Source organism: Vidua macroura, chromosome 3 (genome assembly GCF_024509145.1).
Source record: "Vidua macroura isolate BioBank_ID:100142 chromosome 3, ASM2450914v1, whole genome shotgun sequence".
NCBI classification, from domain to species: Eukaryota; Metazoa; Chordata; class Aves; order Passeriformes; family Viduidae; genus Vidua; species Vidua macroura.
Window position 1 is genome coordinate 43,132,497 of NC_071573.1, and position 24,475 is coordinate 43,156,971.

A 24,475-nucleotide genomic window follows, 5' to 3' on the forward strand; every position below is an offset into this window, starting at 1 on the left:
TGCCTTTATTTGCCCTGTCCCTCTCCATGAACTGCAGAGCATCAGTGGCTGTTGCAAAGCCAGGCGCAGGGCTTGCCTAAGGCAGACATCAGAGAGCAGCAGTAATATCACTGCTGTCCAGAGAACAAGAAGCACCTTCTGGCAGGAGTGGTTTGTTATCTAGCAGCCTTTCTCCCCTTAGTGTCCACCTACCTCATCACTGTAGCAGTCAGAGGCCCTGCAAGGCCTCCATGGCGGTCACTAGCCTAAGATAAGAAATGCAGATTGGTCATGATGAGTGGACCAGAGCTACCTCACTTCCACACATCAGACCCCTGTTATCTCTCTGTAAGGCTATAGGTCGTATTCTCCTCGACCCCAGCGATAGGTCAAATCCTGATCCCTCAACAGCCTATATAAATCCATACCATTGCCCAGTTCAGACGGAAGAGCTGTCACTGGAACCCTTTACAGAAGCTCCCAATAAAGACATCTCCGCAGAACTCCACACAGCCTTCACCTCTCTCCATCCCTGCGTCTGCCGAGGCACTTTGCGAGCACAGAGCTGAAATCACTAAGAGCTGAAATCACTAAGAGCTGAAATCACTCTACAAGTGCTCGCTAAAGTAGCCAGCGGCTCGGAGCTAGCCGAGGGGCCCAGACAGGCTGTGCCTCATCAGCACAGTGCTATCTGGGACACCTACGGTGGCTGCTGCCCCGGGGGCCAGACGGACCCCCGGGGACCCCCAAAGCCGTAATACATCACTTCCAGGAACTTCCCAAGATTCATGAGCAATCCAGCCTTTGGATATTTCAGTGAAGTATTGCTGTACGAATAGAGCTATGGCACTCACTGCTGTCTAGGTAGCCCACTTGTCTAAGTGTAAAAATGGAGTCTGATCTGGCATCTTCCAAATTAGGGGCAGGGGGTTCAAGATATCCCTGAATATCCCAAAGAATATCCCAAGATCAAGGGTTTCTTTCAGATGGAAACAGGCAATTCAGTCTGCTACAGCCTACCTCTGTTAAATAATTTTAAGCCACAGGAAAAACAAACAAAACAATTTAAGAAGGCAAATAAAACTCAAACACAAAAAACCAACCAACCAAAAACGAAACAAGAAACACCCCAACCCAAAACCCAGGCTTGATATTTACAGGCCATTTACAAGGAATGCAAGGTGATCATTTCAATCAGCTCCCTGACCAGCCCCACTGCTGCCCTACCAGGGCTGCTGGATTAAGTGTTGATGCATGATGTGCTGCAAAGTGAACAGAAGCATCATTACTCCGTTGGGGAAAGGAGTGATAGCAAAGAAATAAAACTGGATACCATCATGAGCCTGGTCTTGTGCCCTGACACTCATAGCTCCTGAACTGCCTCCCATCCCATTCTCCAGAGCTGGGATAGTAACTCCAGCAAACCTCCTTCCTTTGGCATCCCAGTAGAGGGATTAGGAGTTACTTCCTCCTGTTCTCAGGCAAAGTGTCAGAGGAGCACTGCCCATGTGCTGATATGCTTGTACAGCACCAAACACTATACAGCCCAGCTGTTAGCTGATCCCCCATCTGTATATGCTAAAATATTGTTGGTATCAGGCTTGTCATAAACAGAATACCACAACTTCAATGAAGATAACAAACCTTTGCAAAGAGAAGACAATTCTATCCTAAAAGGAACTGCAAAGACCTGGACTAGGTAGGAAATCAGGGTTACTGATAAAGCAGGTTTCTGTAATTGTCTCCTTCCTCCCATAACCCTCAGCTTAATGCAAGAGTAAAGCCTGTAATATCAAGTTATAGAAATAAGTTCTTCAGCTTCCTTATTCATCATCTTCCTTGTCCTGAGAGACTGTTTCTTCAGGATAACACACAGTAGGTAACACCTTGCCTTAAACTGTGCACTTAGAATGTATCACCTTCTCTGTTCACCTGCTGCTCAGTGCTGTTGTATAGCAGTGTCCATGAAACAGAAAGCCAGACAGAGGTTTAAAATTGTTACAAAAAATTACCAGTCCAGAGGAAAAGTTTTATTAGTATTTTGTTCTTGAAGTACACTGAGCAGAGTGAACATTGTTATTTCAGTCAGTTTGGGCTCCTATCCAGTATTTTTTTTTTTAAAAAAAACATAGCTGATGTGCTATGCGCCAGGATAGTCTTTGGCAAGGGACATCCAAGCACTTAATTTTACTGTCACATCGGTGTCTTGTAGTGGTACAGTTTTAGAGCCTGGCTCACCATAAGCAACTAGACACCACTCAGAAGAAAGGCCATTTCAGGACTTTTTTGAAGAACCCACAGAGCCCAGATGTCTAACAAAATGCAGCAAGTGTTGAAACAAGGTTAGCAACATGGCCTGAAGTCCTTTTTGTTTTTCTTGGCGAACTTGAAGGACCTGTTAATGGAAATACCATTTCTGTAAAATGTTTTTAGACCTAAAAAAACACTTTTAAGAGATAATCTTTTCACAAAGTGACAAGAATGGGGAGGAATAGGATGAACTTTACCATTTCAGGAATTAAGACATTTAGACTGAACAGGGTGGCAGCACACTGCCTGGGAGATGCCTGTGTTGAAAGTGAGGCCAACTGTAGTATAGACCGGTGAATGGATGTAGCAATTTATTAGAGCACATACCCTTTCCTTTCCTCAGTATTCAGTGACTAAGCATGGACTTTTACCGTAGTTTTGTCTATACCTGTTGTGGCCTGGACTACCTTACACCCTGGAAAGGGGTTTTGCTCTTCATTGTCTTTTTTACTTCAAGAGGTTAAGGAACAGAACAAAATTATCAGATAGCAAATGTCAAAACCAAAGAAATATTTTTCCCTCCTCATAAAATCAAGGTGTAGAACTTCTTGCTGCAGCAAACTCTGGAACCTACAAGTATATAGCTGATTAATAAAAGAGATGAGTCTTATTTTAGATGAAACTAAATGCATCAGCAGCTACATAGCATGCAGTACCAGGGGTCTACTATAAGAAACCCCAAACCCCAGCACAACTAACTGTGAGAAGACAGGATTGTGTAAACCAGGAAAGGACCGCTGTCCATTTGTTCTCTTTTTCTGAGTATCTCCTGACAGCCACTGGCTGGTACCACGCAGTGCCTCGTGCCCTGTGCATCATCCAGGAGGCACATGAAGTAAAAAGTTTTGCACGGGAAGGAGAACCCCATTACCCAACTGAGAACTATGTTACACATGGACACACAAACTGCAAGATTCTGCTATGATGTTTCTTAACATTTGAGTGCCTAAATATGTCAACTTAAGTGCTTTTGTGGTTTTTGGTATACATTTAAAACAGAAAGTGGTCTGTGCAAGTATACTTATTTCTGAACTAGATAGCTAATAGAGACTACAGTCCAAATTTTGTTAGATTTTATGGTATTCCTTCCTTCCACTCATACTTTCCTCCCAACTGGGCCTTAAAATTCAGCCTGTCAATCAACTGCAGACATCTTTTATAGTCTAGATTATTTCCTAGCTTCCGTCAAAGAGCACCAAAAACTCTCCACAGAGTACGTTGTTGTTTATAGGTTTGAAGCACATAATTAATGACTGTTTTTCCAACAGTTCAGGAATCACTTTTACATCTTTTAGCCACGTGCATATACAGGATTTGCTTCTGAAGTCTCTTTACTCTTTACAAGAGTATGCAATACTTGCATGCAATACTTCAGAGCAACGCAAGTAATAAAAAGCCCAATTCTGCTGTAGAAGTTAAGATGTTAATGGGAAACTTTGTTCTCAGCCCATCTCGTTCTTACTTCCGCCCCCTAGTCTTTCCCCCTCCCTCTTCCCCTTCCCTTTTGGTTGCTGTTTGCTCCGCTTCAGGACCAAAACTCCAGCTGCTCTAAATCTAAACACTGCTCAGGACATATGGCAACAAACACCAAAATGAGTTCCAGTGAGCACTGGTGAGCCATATCCTTTCTGGGTATTCACAAAGGCATTCAGCCAAAACGGTCATTTCACAATAAAATCTTTGGGCTAGAATCTACACAATCAAGCAAAACCACTCAAAACAAATAGAAGGATCACTGCAGGTTGAAGAATACCATGTGTTTGGTCTGGTGAATGGTATTGACTCAACAGAGCTGAGGGAGTTCTCTAAAGCATCAGCAACACAAACATCTTCCATACATTTTTCTTCAACATGCCCAATCCTGGTCTGGGATTGTTAAGCTGCTTCACACTTCTGACAGGCAGCCATCAGAAGATCAGCAGTGCCATTCAACTCCAGGTGTATGGAGGGGTTTCTGGTACTCCCAGCACTGAGCCACAGCACGTGCCGGTGTTAAATGTCAGAAAGGTCAAACACTTTTCTGGTAAAAGATTTTTGTAGTTTACTGTTTTGTAAATGCACAATAAAATAAAAAGGCAACTGTGAGTTGTTGTCTGAACTCTTAGATTGTTTAGATGTTCAAGCGGATTTTTTCATGAAAATCCGGAAGGGCTGAGGGAAGCTGATGGGAATTATCATTTCATACCCACAGCCTGTCTAGAAGACATCTGCTTGAAAGAGGCATTTTGACAGATCAAACTATGAAGTAAAGGTCATGTAGTGCTATAGAATGAGGCCTTCCGGTGCACAGTGTTAAGCTCAGGGGGTACCTAGATCCTCCCCATACATAACAGCTGACCTACAAAGCTGTATCAATATCCCACTCCATGATGTGTCCCATCAGCTCTGTGGAAAGCAAGTAGGGTGACATCAAAACAACACCAAGTGAGCAAGGCCACCAGATTCAGCCTTCAAGTAGGTCTGTCTCATGCAGTGCAGGGGAAGCTGCTGCCCTCTTCTTCTCATACAAGTCAGAGCAAACTTCCCAGAAAGAGACCAAACAATTTTTATTTTTCTTTTTAAACTAAATGCTTTTAATAGAAAACAAAATACAAAATAACTCTTTCCAGAAAGCAGAAATATTTAATCTCTCCAAATGACAAACTAGAACGTGCTTTTTCTGCAGATCCTTGTAAATGCTGATGATATATCTCACAAAATGTTCATGAAACTGTATTGCAACATTTGAGAAAAATCCAACACTGGCAGAGCTGCCTCTGTGTACACACAATAATTTAGTAATACTATTTTTTCCCATGTCACTTTGTGTGTTTCTCCTCATCCTCCTCTCCCCAGACTGCCAACTTCCATTTATGGAAATCTTTCTGTGAGGTGCAGTGGTGAGTTGCCATGCCCCGTTTCCATTAGGAGTCCAAACTTGGCCGTTTCCGTTCTATGGTGCCTTCCCTCCAGACAAGGCAATCGTTATCCTTAAAGCCACCACTCTGTCCCCACTGTTCTCCCTTCCTCAAAACACAGTGCAACCAGAGTCAGAAAATTTCCTAATTAATGGAACATAAATACACATAGTCACAGCTAGTATCAGGAACCAAACCCAAAGAACAATGCAGAGATGGGCCCCAACTGAGGTCAGATTTCCTTGCCTTACTGAAAAAGAACAAGGGTATTTTCTACTTATTTAGTCCAAAATATTCCCGAAGTGCTATAGGGAGCTGAAATATTTAGGACCACTATCACTGTAGAAAATACATAATGTTCTTTTAATTAGAAAATACATAATGTTCTTTTAATGTTCTTTTTATTAGAAAATACATAATGTTCTTTTAATTAGAAGGGTCTTAAAAATGCTGGTCCTCTGCAATACCAGGAAAGCAAAAGCAAAACAAAACAAAAACCACTGGGCCAGTAGTTCTCCACACACTCAAGCCAAATTAACCGTAGATAAGATGTGCCCATCAATCAATAAAGGATATTTAAGTGCAGGTCACCAGCTTATCTGGTTGGCAGTTTCACTTGTCTAGGCCAGGCTTTCAGTTTCCCTAAGTTACTGGATTTACTCCCCTTTTTCCCATTCCTAAAAGTACAAAATTAGAATGTATATTTTCATCAATCCTCCTTTTTTTCATTTTGCTGTTCAATAGCACAGGCATTTTTGCGACATCTTAAAGCATTTGCATCACTCTGAACATGCCTTTCAAGGGGGCAGAGGAAGTGTTTCACAGTCAGTAATCTCAGTTTGCAATGGACTCTGCCATACAAGACACCCACCTGCTTCCCTAAGACAAAAAGCAAAATTAATGTTCCTGATTTTCTTGTGCAATTCCAGTCACTAGAAGAAGATTACAGGCCATAAACTGTACGCTCAGTACATTATTCATCTGTCCAGTATATACACCAACCAGTTCACTGGAAGACCCATCCGCAGGGGCGTTGCAGTAAGTGTTCCGAATGTCCCAGACCCGAACTGAATTGTCCATCGATGCTGAAGCAATTAAACTACTGTCAGGGCTAAAAGTAAGGCTGGTTATGTTGTCTGTGTGCCCCCTCAGTTCTTTGTAAAGAGTTCCTGATGCCAAGTCCCACAGCTTCAGCCGCTGGTCTTCACCTGCCGATGCCAGGTACTTACCATTGGGGGAAAACGCGAGCGCCAGCACAGGGCCCCGGTGCCCGGTGAAAAGCCGCACTGAGTTGCCCTGCTGAGTGCTCCACAGGCGCACTGTTTTGTCCGTGGAGCCTGTCGCTAAGTAGTTGGAATTGGGGTGGAACTTGATGCAGTCCACATCTGCCAAATGGCCCGCGTATATTCGCAGCGGGTACGTCCGATCAAACGACCAGAGCCTTGCAGTGCGATCGTGGGAACCGCTGGCAAAGTACAGGCTGCAGGGGCTAATATCCAAATCCCAGACAGGATAGGCATGTCCTTGGTACAACACAGTGTTTGTAAAGCTTCTGAGGTCCCAGTACCTGATGGACATGTCCTCAGAACAAGATAAGAGTCCTGAACTGTCTGAAAGGAACCTTGTGCTATACACAGGTCCACAGTGCCCTCTCAGGATCTTCATTTCTGTGCCTGCATTGTCATCCTCTTCCTCCTGCTCATGAAGAAGAAAAAGAAACAAGGAAGGAAAGCGTGTTTACCCATTTAACAAATATAAAAACCTCCATGAGGAAACCAGGAGGGTGTTAATACAGAAGGAGTTAGATTATTTACTTTATATGTGGCACAGTTTGTGCAACTCTGAGACACAAACATTGCTGGTACATTAGCCGCAAGTGAATACTGAAAGAGATGGTGAGATAAGACTTTCTATAAAGGCATTCTCTTTAATTTTGGTAGCCTTATGCTCCAGTCCAGAAGGCATCTTAACCAGAGACTGCAGGCACAGAGGGGAAGAAATATATAATGATATTTTTCCTTTTGCTAAAAACATATGCATAGTCTCTCTCCACTCTACTAAAAATATTTGGCTAAGATGTCGAAAGCAGATCTTGGCATCTACTGTTTTTGTGTGGTCATTGTTGGAAGTGAATCTCACAGTAGAGGGAAACAATCACAGATGTCTTAAATGAAAGGCAGGAGATAGAAAGACAAAGGATATTTGACAAGCTGTCTGCTTAACATTCCTTCTCAATCCCGCATGTGAACAGAAATGCAGCAAGGCTAACATCTATTTCTCCCTCCAAGCTCCATCAGGATGCTTTCACATCCTCACCCTCCAAGAACAGCCTTCAAGAATAGCAAATATATGCAGCTTATTTAGGCCAATGTATCTATTTTGGTGTACGAGAAGATGAACAATCACAAAAATGATGGCACTGGCAACCTTTCTATCCTGTTATTCTCCAATTCAAGTACCAGGGCAGATAATCAACAAGTAAAGGCTTTTGTTTTTAAAGACTATTCAGTGAGCTGAGCTAAAGGAATCTCTTGATGGATGGTAAGAGTCTCTAAAAGCCTACTCAGGTAGCACCTTTTGACACTCTAAGGCTACAGACTACACAGGTTTCAACAGATCTCAGAAGTGTCCTTGCCTGACAAACTGGGGTCTCACTGACAGTGCAAGATAACCCTTGCTTGGGGTACACCTGCATAGCAGCTTGAGACCAGCCTTCCTCAGGACTATCAGGAAGACACTCTTCCTCAGTACTGAATCAGTAACACTCATTCACAATCTCTGCACATCAAATTCAACAAATTCCTTTTGTTTATAAGCAGCCCCTTTATTTATCATCTTGAACTGGCCCATTTCCTGCAGAAGGAGCACTTCCTGCCCTGAGAGGAAACTCAATTCCCCAGGGCTGCTGGACTGTTGACAACCAGCAGAAGTCAGAGCAGCAGAAGTCAGTGTGTTGTAAGCAGCTCTCTATCTCCCACACTCCCGCCTCCAACCTCAGGACCACAGACAATTTGGCTTCAGACTTAGCAATAGCCCAGGAAGTGCTTCTCCTCCAGTGGTTTCAAATTTCACGGTGGAGGTGAGCAAACTCTGACTTGGCCATCTCCTTGCCTTTCTCCATCTCAACAGCATGTTACATAGTAGGCAGCAAGCCATCTTTAGCAATGCTGCTTCTCTTCATAGTCAGTGACCATGGGAACTTTATGATGTGGCTGAAGCCAACTTCCTCTCTGCTATGCAGGTGAGGCAAAGAGAAATTGCAGGCTCTGCCATGCAAAAGCACCATTCTTATTCAAATCGCTTTTCTACCTCAGATAGAGCATGGCTTACTGGAATCTACAGCATCTCTAGGGTGTGTTGCTACATTAAAGGAGAATGGCTGATACCTGCAGTATTTTAGACTATTTACTTATGACCATAAGATTTCTGACAAGTTACCAGTGGAAGCCCATTCAAGCTGTCTGTATTGTACTAGTTTCTGCAAATTTTGCAAGTCCAGGTACTTAATTTTGTGCATTCAAATACAATGCTACATGGGCTATCTGCAAGCACCTCCTCTTCCCTCCTTATATTACAGCACCAGGAGATTTGACAACACCTTCTGCAGCGTTGAAACCCACACTCCTATGTGGTCACAGGTAGCAAATCTTATCTTTCTGTTTGACACCCAATTAGCATAACTGCACACTCCTGTCATAGCTCACTGAAAACAGTACATCTATAATGCTTCTGAGTCACCACATTTTTCAGTTTCCTCCCTATCCAAGGTAGTCTGCTGACCAGATTAGCAAGGCAGCTGCAGTGCAGCCATCAAACCTCAAAAAGCAACAATGAGAGCCTCAAAGAGAAACAAATCAAACTTACATTTCTTCCTTTTTTTTTTCTAACAAGTAACAGGTTTTCCTGGGTGTCATAATCTCTCTCATCCTACACTGCTCTTAAGACATCAAAAGGGAAGACCTCTTACCTGTCTACAGCAGAGATGCCCTAGCACAGAACAATGAGGAAGGATGGCTCTCTTTGCAAGATATTTTTTACTGCTCCTTTCAGAATTCCTTCCCATCTGCCATCAAGCAAGGTGTCAGCATCATTCCCACTCCTTATCACTTGAATGACCACTGCTACTTAAAAGCAGAACCTTAGAAGCAGAGCTAAACGGGGTCAAGTCTTAGTCTTCACAGGATTTAAAGGCTGGCACTATTGTGGCTTGGAACAGAGCATTATTTTCTGATGTTGATTTATGGAGTACCAGCAATGAGCATGGTTAAATTGCAAAGAGACAAACAACACTTCCATTTGTACAGCTACAAAACTCCATTTTTATACTGGACTCAAAGTAAGAGAGACAATAAAGTGGCATTTGTGAGATGCTACTATAAAGAAAACAGAGTTACTGTATCCCAAAATAATAAGCCTCTCTTATTTCCAAGAAGCAAGACTACACTAGTGAAGTACACTGCAGCACCACACTGAGCAAAATTTAGTAAAACTATACCTAGAAGATGATTTTGACCTTAGTGACACAAAGGCTTTACATGGACTAGGAAAAAACTGTTGTTCTAACACATTTGCTAAGTCTCAACCTCTTTTACGTACACATATAAACACACCCCTTCACAAGAAGAATTAATAAACCCAGCAGAGTAGCTTTAGTGCCACCCTGAACAACATTCACTGAAACTAGCATTTTAGACCTTTGTGACTGCATAAAGGAAGGATTTGTTTCCTTGCAGAAAATAGAAAACCAGGCTGAAGACTACATATTTAATGCATTACTATTTAAATACATTATCCAAAGCTAATTATACAATACAGAAATCAACCAAACCAAATTTTAACATTCTCACAAGTTACTCTATAGAACTCACAGAAATAATGTCAAAGCACATTCAGAATTTTTGTTCTTTGTCAAAGTCTGTATCAAAGTCTGTATTTATCCCTGTGGATTGCACCGATCACACTGCAGTGACAATCTGAAATACAGCCCCTGCTCACACTGAGCTGCAGCCCAGTCAAGGTAGTCTGGTACTGGTATCTATGGCTTCCTCTCACATGGCATCAAGGCAATTGCTGGCCGGTTCCCACCTGCTGTGGGTGCCTGTGTATTTCCACTTAGGGCTCCCAGATAACTGAATTAATTTCCTTGTAGTCAAGGGGCTTTCATTTGCATTTGGTAATCAAATTTGTGTTCAGGCTGGTATTGGTATCCTCCCTCAACTCTGAACTCCTGCTCAGGTCACTATTTGTTTTGTCAGTGGCGGAAATTATTCAGGGCAATGATGACTTTAATCTGTGCTGGTTTTTGACCAGTTTTTGGCTTTAGACCTGTGCACAAAACATCAAATAGCCACCATAAGCCATGAGCATTCAGGATTTTATGGCAGTCTCCTAATATATGTACAATGCCAAGTCTATGACTACATGCCAAAGAAAGCTAATACACTCCTGATAACCTGGCAGTATCTCACTTTTCCACAGTCCAGAGCCAAAGAAGTTGACCTGCTGATTTACCAGACAAATTCTCCTCTGTTGCAGGTTGCTGACATTTGGCTTCCATTATGGGCAATATACAGTCACATGCCCTATGAACTCTTGCAGTTTATAATGAAAACAAGCCAAAGCTCTATTTTGGGCTAGTCTCACTTTGATGCCTGCCTCTTTTCTCAAGCTGTTTAACAAACCAATCCCTAATCACAGATCTCTAAATACACCAAGCTCTCAGCACTCTTCCAAAATAAAGAGAACCTTGCCACTAAGTATTTTTTAGAAGAAAAAACAGTGGAAAAAAGGGTGTCTCTCCTGCTAAACAGTCAAGACAAGAACAAATGAATTAGGTTTTTTTTTAGGAGAAGAGTGATTAAACAACAGAAGAGTAAAAATTTTCATCTCTAACCAGATAAAAGTTGCTACTTATTGTGTGGAGAGTTGTGTGGAGAGGGGAGGAAAGGTGTGACTAGAAAGGAAAAAAGAAAAAAGTCAAGTAGAAAATGCCACCTAGCATTGCATGTGAAGTAAAGGTACACACATCCCAGCACTCTGAGGAAGAGTAGGAGGCCTCTAAAATTTCTACACTTCAGATTCCTTAACAAAGACATTTTGCATAACTCTTCCATAACTCTTGACCTCTGGTAAATTAAGGTGATACCCGAAATACAGTTTTGCACATAGGCATCTGATCAGACTTCTTTAGCACTTTCCTTACTTTGTCTATATTTTCCTCTTCATGTGCGTCTGCCCTTCTCTCCACCCTTCTGCCTGGTTGTTCTGAGCTACTTCTAGATTTCATTTGGCACAGTGTTTTCATTGCCTGTATTGCCTTGTTTCATCTTTCCATCCCAAAGAAGGCTCCACACTCCTCAGGGAAGAGAGCCTACTCTAGTCACCTGTTCTTTCTGGGTTTCCTGTCTACTGTCATCTGTTCAAGGACAGCTGGAGGACAGGGACCAGCACCCAGGACTAACAAACTATGACCTAAACACAGACTGATTGCACCTCAGTTTAGCATTTACAACCAATGCAGGGAAGAACAAGGATGACAGTAGATTATAAAATCTCTGCATCAAGGCAGACAGGTGGTGCAACAGCCTCAGAGTTCCCTAAGACATTACTACTCAACAATCCGTGTACAAAGCAAGTCAGCAGAAGGGGAAGAACGGAGGAAAAAAGAGTATCCAAACCTCCTCATCTAGGATGTCACAAGCCAAACGGATGCGGGACACATCAACAAGGTGGGGCTCAGATTTCAACTTCCTGGAGTGCAGACTCCACAGCTTCACACATGAATTATCAAACCCAGCAGCAAGCAGCTTGCTATTTGGTGAAATCTCTGCAGTGTTCAGCAACTGCTCTGTGTTATAGAAGGCATAGAAACAGATGGTGGTTAAGGAAGGGGGCCCATCCTTGACACGTTTAATGCTGTCCTGCAGTAAATCCAGCGCTGCCTCATTCTGCAGAATGGAAGCTGGCATGTCGCTGGGTTCCAGGCCATTGCTCTCGTTGCGTGAGGAGCTCCCACCAGCATAGAGCTGGTAGTCAGTCCTCTTGGCGGGCTGCACATCCAAGTGAATGTGCAAGGTCAGGACTTTGCACAGGGCATTGTTGTTGTCACTTTGGAGGTAGCGAAGAAGGTAGTTGTAGCTGTCCTCTTGAAGGCGGATGACGTATTTGTTGTCCAGAAAGGCCCGGAGCTTCAAGTTGGACAGGATATCTTGAATAGTCATGGTAGTCTGCAACTGTTCAATGATATCCTTCTGGCTGGCATTCTGCAAGAACATGCCATGGAAGCGGCTGTAAAAACTGTCCACTGTGCTTTTTAGACCATTCTGGACCATGTTCAGATGGAGGTAGACAAAGAGGGGATATAGAAGAGGCATCACTTCATGGCTGTGTTGAGAATCTGAATCTACATAAAAAACACAATAACAATCTTTGAATGACTTTTCAAACCACTTCCTACTGGGAAAAAAACAGAGCAAGGATGACTACTGAGAAAGCCTTGACAATGACATCGGAAAGCAAGCAAAAAGAGACGTTTGTTGGCACATTCAAGCAAACTTCTTCTGTCACCTAAAGGAGGTACAATAGAGATTGCCACATCAGTGAGGTACCTTGTCAGAACAAAATGCAGGTATTTCAAAACCCTTCTCAGGTGTGGGACAACTAATAATATACCACCTCATAAAATACATGATAGTTGAATTTTCCCCATTTATTTCAAAAGAAAAAGTATGCTCTTGGTACCCTTTGTTTATTGTGATAAATGAACTTTCAAATGTATTAATTATATTTAAAAAGAGTACTTTTAGTGTTCAAGCCAAAATTATTTACCTAGCTTGTCTGGCCTGAGCTTTTTTTCTCTCAGCTTCAGTAAAACATAAGTGTGGTGCTTTGGATGGAACTGATTTGTCTTCAGGGGAAAGAAAGCTACAGTTTCCAAAATGTACTGCAATATGCTGTGTTCTTGTTTTATTTTTGTGCCTGCTTATGTACATGCTTTTCTCTCTCTGCCAAGGCAAATCCCAGTAGTAATTCCTAGTACACAGTGTAACAAACCCCGATTAGGCTGTGCTGTACCTTGCAGAGGCTGATCTGTGCAACAGCTCCACCTTCCCCAGCTTCTCTGGGGCTGTTTGCCAGCTGCAGGGAGCTGGAAGAACGGAGCCTGCCGAACACTGTAGCAACAACAGGGCCACAATGAGTTACTACCACAGGACCAAATGGTCCAAATTAGTGGAACACAAATAGGCACTGCTGATCCTCAAAATGCAAAATGCATTGCTGCTTTTCAACATGCTCTTCCCTCCTGCCACTCACCAATGCATGTTCTCTTTTCTTCCTTCCCATTAGGTTATTTTTCCTTTGTGTTGAGCACTCTTCCAGACTTTCTCTAGTCCATACTGTGCCTCTCATTTCTACAGGAGTAACTACAGAGTATGCATGGCGTGCAGTGTATGCATGCATATTTGCATACTTGTGCATCACTCTTCTTCCTGTCCCACTGAAACTGGGCCAAAGCCAGTGAAAACAGTGGTCTGCATGTAGTAAAAGCTCTAAGCAGTCAGCAGGTCTCTTTTTTCTCCAAGTGCACTAGTCCGAAAATGAAAGGACCTCGCTTTGCAGGAGGGGAAAAGGGGAAGAGATGGGAAGTTGGCAGAAACACGAACAAAGAAAATGTTCCATAGGAACACACAAAGAGGTTACAGGAGCTTGGTCTGTCTAGAAGAATAAGGGGGTATTCAAATGCTTTCCTTCAGTACTCAGTGGGACATTATACAGGAAAAGGAGCCAGCCTCTTCTCAGAGGTGCTCAGTGGAAGGACAACAGGCAAGCTGCTGCAAGGGAAATTTTCACTGAATTGCAGCAGAGCCTCAGAGATGCACAGCAATCTCCAGAGTGTTTGATTTTCTAAATCTGACTGGAAAAGGCTCTGAGCAACCTGATCAAACACCCATCTTGCCCTGCTTTGAACAGGTGGTTGAACTAGAGACTAGTTAGTTCATTTACACCATGTCAATAATCCCCTACTCACTCCTCAGTGGGGCAGGCATCACAGGAATGGGAAGTGTCCTGCTGTGCCTTGTGGCTAGTTGGCAAGCTACTCCCTTGAACAAACAGAGGTAGTCCATATGTGTAAGATATCAAACTAGAGCAAGAGGGACAAAAAAAGATAAAAGCAGTCAACCCAAACACCAAAACCTAGCACTTCATCAAGCATTAAGCAAGCACTTCACCAAGCACTGAACAGAGCTATTGTACTTCTAAAAATCTATTAAACCATAAGGATTTACTTCAAATACTAAAGTGCAAAGGTATTGGACTGCTGTAGATGACAAGGTGCCAAGAATTCACTATTTTCTGCCTTTGCCTTCCTGCTCCCTTCCCTTCCAAAACTATCAAAAATAATAATCCTGATGTTATGCACACTGGGATCAAATCCCTACACTGGACAAATATTGTGTGCGACAACTTCACTTTCCTTGGTACTATTCTTTAAAAATTCTATCTGCTTTCTTCTTCCCATGTTGGGGACTTAGAAATAAGGACACTCCCAAGAGTACTTGTTAAAAAAATTATAGAATAATTATAAAAAAAAAAAATCATTATTTGTCTTCTGCATCATTATGGAGTAATTTTTTTTTTACTTTGCTGTATTGCTCCAGTCTCAAAGCCAGTACAGCTAAATTTATGGGAACAGAAATCCCTTAGAAATCCAGACCATCATAAAAACACTCCAATTATGGATAAAAATAAAACCTTAAACTAGAATACAACAGAGAACTACAGTCTTTTCTCAGTTACTTTCTTTTCAAATAAAACACTGATTTTCCTTTCTGTCCTATGTAAATATGGTGTTGTCTAGAAGACCTACAAAGGGTAAATGCTTGAACAAGAAAGGGCAAAGAGCCAGCCATCTACAAAACTCAAAGCTATCCAGCACACAGAGAACAACCAAAAAAGAAAAAAGAAATATTTCTATTTTAATTGAAATCTCAAAACTAGAAATCAAAACTTTATTAGAGATATGAGTTTGAAATTTACTGTATTGCCCTTTACTCATTGAAATGACAAAAAAGTCAGTTTTCTTCCGTGCTTCCCGATTTACCTGTCAGAAAATTGCGTAATCGTCCAAACTGTACTTCATATTGCTGTGGCTCTGCCAGGCAGGGAGCTGCAGACACAACGTTGGCACAACCAGACTCAGATTGGACTGTGAAATAAAAAAAGCAAAACTTACATAAGAATGTAAGGATTTGTAGATATGTGTCTGAATACAAAGCTTCTCATAAAATCCAAGGTATGCAGCCACTCAGATGACATTTCATCTTTCAAACCATTCAGGTATGAAATAGTCCAAAGCATCTAAACATTAATCACCTAGACAGATTACAAAGGACAAAATACACTGGAAGCCAAAACCCACCCTAAAAATTTCAGCAACTCACCTCCTCCACCCAGAACACATTTTCAGGTTTTCAAATACAACTGTAAATTCCCAAGAAATTCAGTGTAACAACCATCACAGACCCCTCAGAAGTTTTACAACTGTGGTTTTGCAACTTTACACTCAGAAAAGATGAGGCAAGCAGCATACAACTTTCTCCAAAGTATAGTTTCTTTTTCAGTGAGTCCCAACTACTATCATGAACACGTCTAAAGTGACAATACTTCAGAGTCTCAAATTTCTTGTCCCAGTCATTATAATTTACAACAAATTACAACCATTATCATTTATTAAGTCTCACAGAGGTGGCAGAGAAAACTGAACCTCTAAGCAAACACTTAGTAATTTTTTACCAAAATGTGCCCTCCTCCCTGAGGATTTTAGGTTAAGAGGTAGCTGACAACTGACCACAAACTCAGTTGTTATGGTCTCCTCAGACCATGTTAAACTGTTTTTCAGAACCAGACTCTGGAAAAAGTGGTTCTGAATTGTTTAGAAAGGGAATTGGCTTCTCCTTCTCTGGCACCAAACCTTTGCTGTTCTGCTAATGGCCTGGAATCCACAGGGGACTTTGTGCAAGTTTACAGACATGCATCAAGAAACCCCAAGTAAATGCAAATACCAGTGATTAGAAACCCAAGTTCTGCTGCTCTAAATAAAGCACAAGAGGGCAAAGAGTTTCACTATTTTACTTTCTGATTTTTTTTTTCTTCAAATCATAACTCTCATTCCCTCCAAACTCCCTATTTTCATTACTTTCACTTCAATTTATTTCAGTCTTCCTTGCCCTGCACCACTTTCCGTCCTCTGCCTTTCTACTCCTGATTGATTGGGGGCATTTTGTTCCAGCATTTGGCTCATGCACAGAGGCACGAGTCTGACAGACCTGGAAGTCTATAAACAACACTATCAAATGTTCACATGCTAAAGAGAGATAGGCGAGTCTCCAGCTCATCTCAATGCCTCTAATCAGCACATGGTACACAGGCAGCTTGTCACTATTCTCCCCCTGCTCCTCTCTCTCTTTCTCTCTGGTAAGACACAGGTTTACCTTCCTTCAGCTTATGTAAATACAGGAGGTATGTTTGGCAAGCTGAATTCAGCTCTTGAAACAGAGAGATGGGCTGAGCTGATCATCCTCTCTTGGGAAAAAAAAAACAAAACAAAACCAGATTCCAGCACCAGTAAGATAAAATATCTTAAGTCAGTTCAGATATAAACAAATATAACTTGCTGAAAGGCATAGCTACACAGAGCTTTCTACAGCCTGGCTGCTTCAGAAACTCAAAGATGGTAAGAACTCCACGTTCACATACTGCTACTATTCAATACCTAAAGGAAAAAGCTCTGCTATTTGGATGTAAAATTGAATATAATCAATATTCAGTATGAGAAAGCAAACTGCATGTATGTACACATAGTAACTCAAGAATACTTAGTGACAGTTTCCAATGTCACCCATACAACTCTTTGTAAAAGCCAAGAAATACAGAAATATGAGGGCCTGTCTCTTATGCTGTCTATCACAGGATTACATGTAACAGGCAACTCTTCCCAGAAATCTGGTGGCCTCATGTTTGCAGGAATGGCAATGGCCTGCCACCTTGTTCATGCTATGCAATCAACTTTATGAGATATTTTCTCCAGGCCACAACTTTCTCTGTATAAGCAACTTAGTTCCAAAATTAAGGTGTACATCATGATTCAGAGAGGGGAGTATCATCTTTGTCTACCTGTCCTAAAACAGTCTGACTGGGCAACCATTATGGCCTATTCTTTCAGTAATGATACTAGAGCTCATTCCCATCCTGCAAATGGTAAATGAACCCTACATACCAGACAGTTCTAACAAATTCTAATTCTTTGCCTTCCCAAAACTTTAAACTAATGAGAACTGCAAAAAAGGATCAAGAAGTCAACCGATTCCAAAAAAAAGAGTAAAATTTCATGCACATTTTCTACCTGGTAGAAATAAAACACTGGCTATATTTTTCTCATACGTTAATAAACCTATCACAATTTCTTTTCCACCTTCCCCAGTGGTCATAAGAACATCTATTGGAAATATCTGCTCCTCCACATCCAGTAAGTGCGGCCAGCTATGCAACCTGATAGGAAATGCAAAGGAACTTACTTCTAACTCAGGGATATGGACAGTACCCTCCCGGTCTCGTGTGTTGGCTACCAGCAAAATTGCTTCTAGCTAACAAATGTGGGGCTACTGTAAATGTTGTGTAAGAGCAACTGATTCCTATTTTAGGTGAGTGTGATGATGTGTAATTGTACATTATTTCAGCTAGTCATATGTGCTAACAGTGCTATGGGCAGTATTAGAGAAACCTGTTCCTTGGTCACTCACTCTGTCCTCAGACATTGTTCTTGTTTTCTAGAGAAATATGGGATAATCACAAGGAAGCTCTGTGCTGTATTTTACTGCAGATATAATTGGACAGAATTCTAGATAATCTCATTTGGGCTCCCTCTCCCACAGAAAAGGGTGGACCAGATAATCTTCTGATGTCCTCTCCAAGTCTCCCATTCACACAGGCTAGTTAATTTAAAAGTCAAACAATAGAGCTGAACATAAAAAACAAGGTGAGCTTTGCTAAGGAAAAAGCAAAAACATCTTCAGAAAAACACATTTGATTAATTTCCCAAAAATAAAGCACTGCAGGCTTTACAATCTGCTCAGTTTTTACTCAGTTCGCAAAACCAGGATGACTGCAGCAGAAAGTGTTTTCAGCATCGGTTGTCAGATTAAGTAACAAGCTTGGGTTTACTTTTCTAACAGTCACTGATGGAACTGCAGCATGCTCACTGACAGCTCACTGAAAGCACATCTGACAAGAAGTAGTAAGCAACTGAATACACGAGAGCAGCCCATTTTCAGTTCTAATGAAAACTGATGACTAAATTCTCAATGACCATCCACAAAACTCATGCACTGGCAAGAGGACAGAGACTAACATGAAATGTAGTAATATTTCGTGGAAGTTCAGTAAAAAAAACCCAAAATGTAAACATACACTCATTCACACTCTTTATTGATTTTTTTTTTTTTTCTGCAAGAGGCCACATACTCATGCAAGGGCTTGTAATCCAGTTCATCTCCACTACTTCAGGCACTTCTGTGTCTTCCTCATATGGCTGGTATCACATTCTGAGCATGTTTTGACACTGATGTTTCTACCCACTTCTCACAAAAAAATTCCTATTAAAAACCAATTTGGGAGTTTACTTTGGTTTCATTCTTCTCCATCTTCCCTAGTACCTTTTCAGAGAATGCAATGAACTTCTGATAGTTAGGCTGAAAAAAGCAAGGAAATTAAAAGTACTATGATATTAAGTCTAATAATGAAATATTGCCCAGTTTCCTCCAGACCACTGAGGGAGTCCTCCTGGACATTGACCTACAGGTCACTCATCTTTTGATGGTTAACTATTGTAAAAATACTCTAAAGGTATTCTTTTAGAGTATGTTATCTGTTCCTGCATTGAGCCTTATCTAGCCACAAACAGTTATATAGCTACTAATATTTGTTAAATTTAGTCGTATTACAAGTAACTCCATCACTCCCCTTTGTCTGAGATACTGTCATAATCTAAGCAGTTTCATTGAGAGAAAAAAGTTTCTCCTTGCTTTTCTACCTGAAATGTCAGCCTAGTATTTTCTATTACTTTTACAAGTAAATTCAATCACTATAATGTCCACATAGCTTTCATCCTTCCAATACTTCTATGTGCTGAAGCAGCAGCACAGTTTGTTGAAACAAAAATAATAATTACAATGACAACTGTCACAGACAAAATTTGGAAAGCAAGCAGTGTGGCAGGATTCAAGTGTCTTTAAGAAAGAGAAGAAAGGTTATCCCCCTGCATGCTTTTTCTCGTGCATTGAAGGTTTTGGGTTTTTTCCCCAAATGACAAGAGCAGACTTCTCATAACTACAAAGCTGACTATGCCAGAAAAAGACACAGCCTTATCACTTTAATTTCATATGATATAACTCTGCTGGAGTACAAAGGTACAACAGAATTTACTGCTTTTACTTCCTTTTTCATCTAGGTTCTTCTCCCTTCCATTCCAAAGCACCACTACTCACCAGACTTCATGTTATTTGGGATAAAACACATGTATTTTCCACTACCCTCACATGGTATTTCAGCCTGATGTTTCACTGACTAGGAATGTCACCTTGTTACACTTCCACCCACAATTTCATTCTTCAGAAGTTCATAATTCACGCCAACTTAACAGTGAGAATTTTCTTCATTTCAAAAGGAGAAATGTCCACATGTGCAGACAAATCCATATAGCTGCCAGCACACGTGCTCACAACTCTGCCAAGAAGTAGTAATGGAAAAACGATAGGATTACCTGTGAGATTAGCTGCCATCTCTTCAGCAGTCTGACATAACCTCAGCCCTTGTTTTAGGGGACCTTCCGAGTCCACATACTGACGGCGCTTGAGGTAGCAGGACACTGCCATCTGAATCTGTTCTGTGCGTACGCGTTTCATGACCTCAAAAGGAAAGAAAGAGGTGATGAGACCCTTACAGGGTAGGCTGAGATCAGCTTAGACTGTAGCTGCATTGATACTGATAGAAAACAAACATCTCTGTATTTTCGTTGCTGAGATATGAAACAGAACCTTCAGGGATTTGCCTCTCAATACTATGGCCACACTCAGATATTTTGTAGATCCCTGAAGATATTTTGCTGCCTAATTCTACTAATTTCACAGAGGAATCAAAAATAGTTTTGAGGATTCTTGACTAAAACTGCAATGGTGAACTGAAGCATTTTTGTAAAAAACAGCTCATAAAAAGGGAATATCCTCCTCGAGTTTTGACAGCAGCAGTTTGAGTACTCTTCAGTCATTTTCTGGTTCCTCTGCTTGACCAACCAACAAAAAAAAAAAACCTCCAGAAGATTCAGTGGAATGAGAAATTAACATACAAAGATGGAAATTTTGGAAACATAATGCTTTATATAGCAAATCTATTTGGGGAGTCCAAGAAGCAAAAGCTTGTTGGCTGAACTTAAAGGTTAGAGCCAGACTTCTGGCATTTCACTCAGATAGGTCCCCAGGAAAAAAAAAAAAAAAAAAAAGAGGGAAATTAAAAGCAGAGCCTTCTTTATCATTGGCCTTGAGCTATCCAGGCTTCCCTCTTACAAAAGTTTGAAACAAAAAGAATCTTTTGAAGGATTTTTTAAAATATATATTTAGGAACCCATCCTCACAAACAGCACTTGGAAGTACCTCAAAATCAAGATGAGCCCTATGCTACCTTTTAGCCCTGGCTTGTAATAAAGGAACCTCAGCAAGATGAATGCAATAGCTCCCTTGCTATTTGTGTAGTCGCTGTCTGCACCAATCCTTCACAATAGCCATCAAGTTTACACAAAAGTTTAGATATCCTAAAAAGCTTTAAATAAAGCAGAACTAAGCCACAGGTTTTGTTTTTTTTTTTTTTTTTCCCTATCACAGCACCAGGTAAAGCCTGCCTGGAGATAGTTCAATACCTTACAGCCCCAATACCAATGACATGAATGTTTCCTGAGTGCTAGTGCTTCCTGGTTTAAGCAGCTAAATCTGATGAAAAACAACTTCTCAGAGAGACAAGGATGCCCTTCCTCCCTTTGTAAGAACCATTATTTCTACCAAAAGGACAGCTTTAAAAATACAAATTAATTTTTCCTAATACCCATGCACACTTTACTGCTTATTCCACTTGTTAGAAAAATAACCCTTTTGTGGAGTTAGGCACAAGTGGATGAGGATGCAAGGCTTCAGCAATAGTTCACCTTCAACAGATACCTGGAATTGCAAACCCACATGCTTGGGTGAAAACCTTAAAAAGATTCCCATTTGTTTCCACAGGTTAAGTAACTGTTGAGGGTGGGGAAGGGGTGACAGATGGGAGTTTTCAAAGCATTTCCAGATACACCCATTAAAATAAAAAGTTTTAAACACCTTCTTTCACTCCAAAAGCAAACTTCCTTTTCATCTTCCCTGCAATTAAAGAAGTTATATCTGGGACACTGTCTCAAGTGTAACACTTCTGCTGCACAAAACTGTAGGAAAGACAGAACTCTTATCAAGACCACCAAGTAGATGGACCACCACAAGGATGTACCAGCAACTTGGCACCTTCCTAAAAAACAGCCTTAACTAAGCTTCACAATGTATTGTTAACATTCTTCTGCATTTCAGCCAGCAGCATGGACTCATGCACAAGTGATTTGCCCAGGTCCACACCGAGGCATTTATGCAATAAACTGAAGCATTTATGCAATCTGCGCAGTTTCTTTCTCCCCTGTGTATTCCCCCCCTGCAGTCACAGTAGAGGACGTTACTAGCAGTATCTCAAGATTTTTTTCCCTACTTCCAGGTGACACAACAGGAACTCCCTTAAGGAAATGCATCTTCATCAAGAAACACCCATTAGCATCAGACACAGTATCACCTATACTCTAATTTCAGCTCTTTGCTTCTTCCTTCACTTTGCCCTTATACTTCACACTCAGCATTACAAAGAACAATGTCACCGAGGCAGGAAAAGCATTCATGTAAAGTGCAAGAGCAAAATCAACACTCCTACAAATATTCCTTATTGAGCCCATTATCAAAATTAGAGTGTATCATAAAATAAACATAAAGATGGCCTCCTAAAATGCCGTCAGCCTAGTTCAAGCTATGCCAATTCACATCAGGTCAATGATGCAGAATTTAAAGACATAAAAAGACAAGCCTGCCATTTTTAACTTTCAGTCAATTTTAAGACTCTGGCTCTCATAATTGAGGATAATCTCCAAAATATGTAACAAACTGAAAGCATATAAAGTTCCTTGTTCACAAAGTGCATAAAAATTGAAACAATTGTTCAGAAGTCCCAGCTGTTTCATTCTCCTCAGAGAGCCAAAGAGAATAATAAATACTAATGCCATTAACTAGTTTTACTGATGAGCAAAATACATAAGGAAAGAGAGAGGAAAGATCACACTGTGAGAATGCAGAGCTACAATGAAGCATTTTCTGCAGTCTTCCAAACTGGAGCACTGAAAAAAGGTTAAGGTAATTTTTTTTTGAGGAACCAAAACCACTGGGAAAAAAAAAAAAAACAGAGCAGAGGCTAATAACACAAAACACATTGCAAATTCCTCCTTCCTAGAAAGGCTGGAAATTAGTTGTGAACTAAGCATTGGGCCAAGGAAATTATTTTCCTGCCTATGCAACATTTTACGTACAGGTTTAGGCAGATTCCACGGCCTTGAAATAATCCCAGTACAGACATACTAAAAAAAGTTTTAAAACTAGCACTGGAAACACTGCTTTTAAAGACTCGGTATTCCTGTCCTGACACTGGGACAGCAGTCGCTTTCTTCCAACAGACTGAGAAAAGACCTTTGAGTATCAGAGAGCTAAGTTAAAAAACACCCAACCCCCAAACCAATAAAAGCATAAAACAAAAGCATCTTTTGAATATTCTCTAATAAGAACTCTGTCTCAGGCCTCAGTTGTGGATAGCAATAAATAATCTTTTATCCTTTATCACCACAGATGAAATACGGGGCCTACCAACAATAATAGGTCTCAATTTTAAGTTTTGTGACATTAGGATAACCTGAAATTCACAAAATTTCAGAATAAACGAGATAAGGATAAACTGATATGGAGATAACCATAAACGAAGAGCCAAAGGATGTCGCTGTACATGCAGCAGCTGTAATTCACAAAAACAGGCAAGGAAACATGACAAGTTGACTTGGGAGAGCATGGTGGTGGTGCAAAATAGGAAAACAGGATAGCACGAACTACAAAGAAGGCTTTTGCCTGAGCAGTGGCATTCATGTGAAGAGGCAGAGAGGGAACAGCTGTGATTTTAAAAGAGCAGGAATCCATTTGCATTTGGACCGAGATCTGGCTCACCATCCACGAATGGCGCTTTGCCAATTCCACATTGTTTGCCCTCAACCCCCCCGCGGCCCCAAGTCGGTGCCAAGCAGTGCTTCACCGATGTCCCCTGCGGGACACTCTTGCTTTCCTCCAACCCGCTTCACACCACCTCGGCTCCAGCTCCGCCACCCCCAGGCCCTTCCTGGGCCAAGCGGAGCCGCGGGACCAGGCACTGCTCGCTTGTGGGCCCTGCCGGGGGACACCGGGGCCGGGAGCCCTGCGGGGCCCCGCGACCATCCTGGGGCTGCTCCGTGGGCCGAAGGGCGTTCGCTGAAGGGACGCCAAAATTAAAGCCTTCTCCTGTCAATATTTAAAAAAAAAAAAAAAAAAAAAAAAAAAAAAAAAAAAAAGGGAAGAGAGATGGCGCGACAAGAAGACCACATTAAACCCACGCACTTTCCAAGGGAAAGAAGCATATCACGACCAGAGGCCCCCCCCGCGACCACCGGGCGCGGGGCACGCGCCCGGCCCCGTCCGCAGCCGGGGCTGCCCCAAGGCCGCGCCCGTGCCCGAGGAGCCTCCGCCGGCCTGCCGGGAGCCGCCGGCCGCGCCGGGCCTGCGGGCCTCCGCCACGAGGCGGCCAGCGGGACGCCCAGGCCCTGCTCCCGCCGCCGGCCCCGCCCCCCGCGCCCCCCCGCGCGGGCCCCGGGCCGCGGCCCCGGGCCGGTCCCCACTCACTGAGCATCGCAGGCGGCGGGAGGCGGCGGAAGGCAGGCGGGGGCCGGCGTGGCCGGAGGGGGCTGTTACTGCACGCGGCGGAGCCGGGCGCTGCCAGCGGGCGCGCCGCCGCTGCCGCCTGCCCTGCGGGCCGGTGCCGGTGGCGCGGCCGGTGCTACCCGGGGCCCGGCGGGCGGCGGCGGCGGCCGCTCCATGGCCCGGCTGACACAC

The 24,475-nt window shown here is 42.3% G+C and overlaps 3 protein-coding genes across 7 annotated transcripts in view; 2 read left to right on the forward strand and 1 right to left on the reverse strand.

Annotated features, from left to right (window-relative positions):
- URB2 (URB2 ribosome biogenesis homolog) overlaps nucleotides 1-24,475 on the forward strand; it is a 147,397-nt gene that overhangs the window by 76,392 nt on the left and 46,530 nt on the right. The window lies entirely within an intron of this gene.
- TAF5L (TATA-box binding protein associated factor 5 like) lies at nucleotides 4,890-24,430 on the reverse strand. 5 transcript variants are annotated; one of them, XM_053973611.1, is made up of 5 exons: nucleotides 24,266-24,430; nucleotides 20,005-20,149; nucleotides 15,289-15,393; nucleotides 11,864-12,588; nucleotides 4,890-6,881 (listed from the first exon to the last, which is right to left on the reverse strand). In XM_053973611.1, exons 2-5 carry the CDS (start codon nucleotides 20,144-20,146, stop codon nucleotides 6,084-6,086), a joined length of 1,770 nt encoding a protein of 589 aa, XP_053829586.1. In that variant the 5' UTR covers nucleotides 20,147-20,149; nucleotides 24,266-24,430; the 3' UTR covers nucleotides 4,890-6,083. The 5 variants fall into 5 exon arrangements, with proteins under 5 accessions (XP_053829586.1, XP_053829587.1, XP_053829588.1 ...); XM_053973612.1 differs by lacking the exon at nucleotides 24,266-24,430 and adding an exon at nucleotides 23,984-24,115; XM_053973613.1 differs by lacking the exon at nucleotides 24,266-24,430 and adding an exon at nucleotides 23,697-23,834.
- LOC128804937 (basic proline-rich protein-like) lies at nucleotides 23,570-24,470 on the forward strand. Its single transcript, XM_053973281.1, has 2 exons — nucleotides 23,570-23,852; nucleotides 23,992-24,470. The coding sequence occupies exons 1-2, from the start codon at nucleotides 23,570-23,572 to the stop codon at nucleotides 24,468-24,470; spliced, it is 762 nt and encodes a 253-aa protein (XP_053829256.1).

What these genes read in the sequence shown, in the direction of transcription:
- TAF5L (XM_053973611.1), bottom strand. Translation starts at nt 20,146, where the DNA reads ATGAAACGCGTACGCACAGAACAGATTCAGATGGCAGTGTCCTGCTAC. An exon ending in GATGGCAGCTAATCTCACAG is followed by an intron (nt 15,394 to 20,004) that starts GTAATCCTATCG and finishes TTTATTTCACAG; the next exon opens with TCCAATCTGAGTCTGGTTGT. An exon ending in GTGACATCCTAGATGAGGAG is followed by an intron (nt 6,882 to 11,863) that starts GTTTGGATACTC and finishes CTTCATGAGCAG; the next exon opens with GAGGAAGAGGATGACAATGC.
- LOC128804937 (XM_053973281.1), top strand. Translation starts at nt 23,570, where the DNA reads ATGGCGCTTTGCCAATTCCACATTGTTTGCCCTCAACCCCCCCGCGGC. An exon ending in TGCTCCGTGGGCCGAAGGGC is followed by an intron (nt 23,853 to 23,991) that starts GTTCGCTGAAGG and finishes GCACTTTCCAAG; the next exon opens with GGAAAGAAGCATATCACGAC.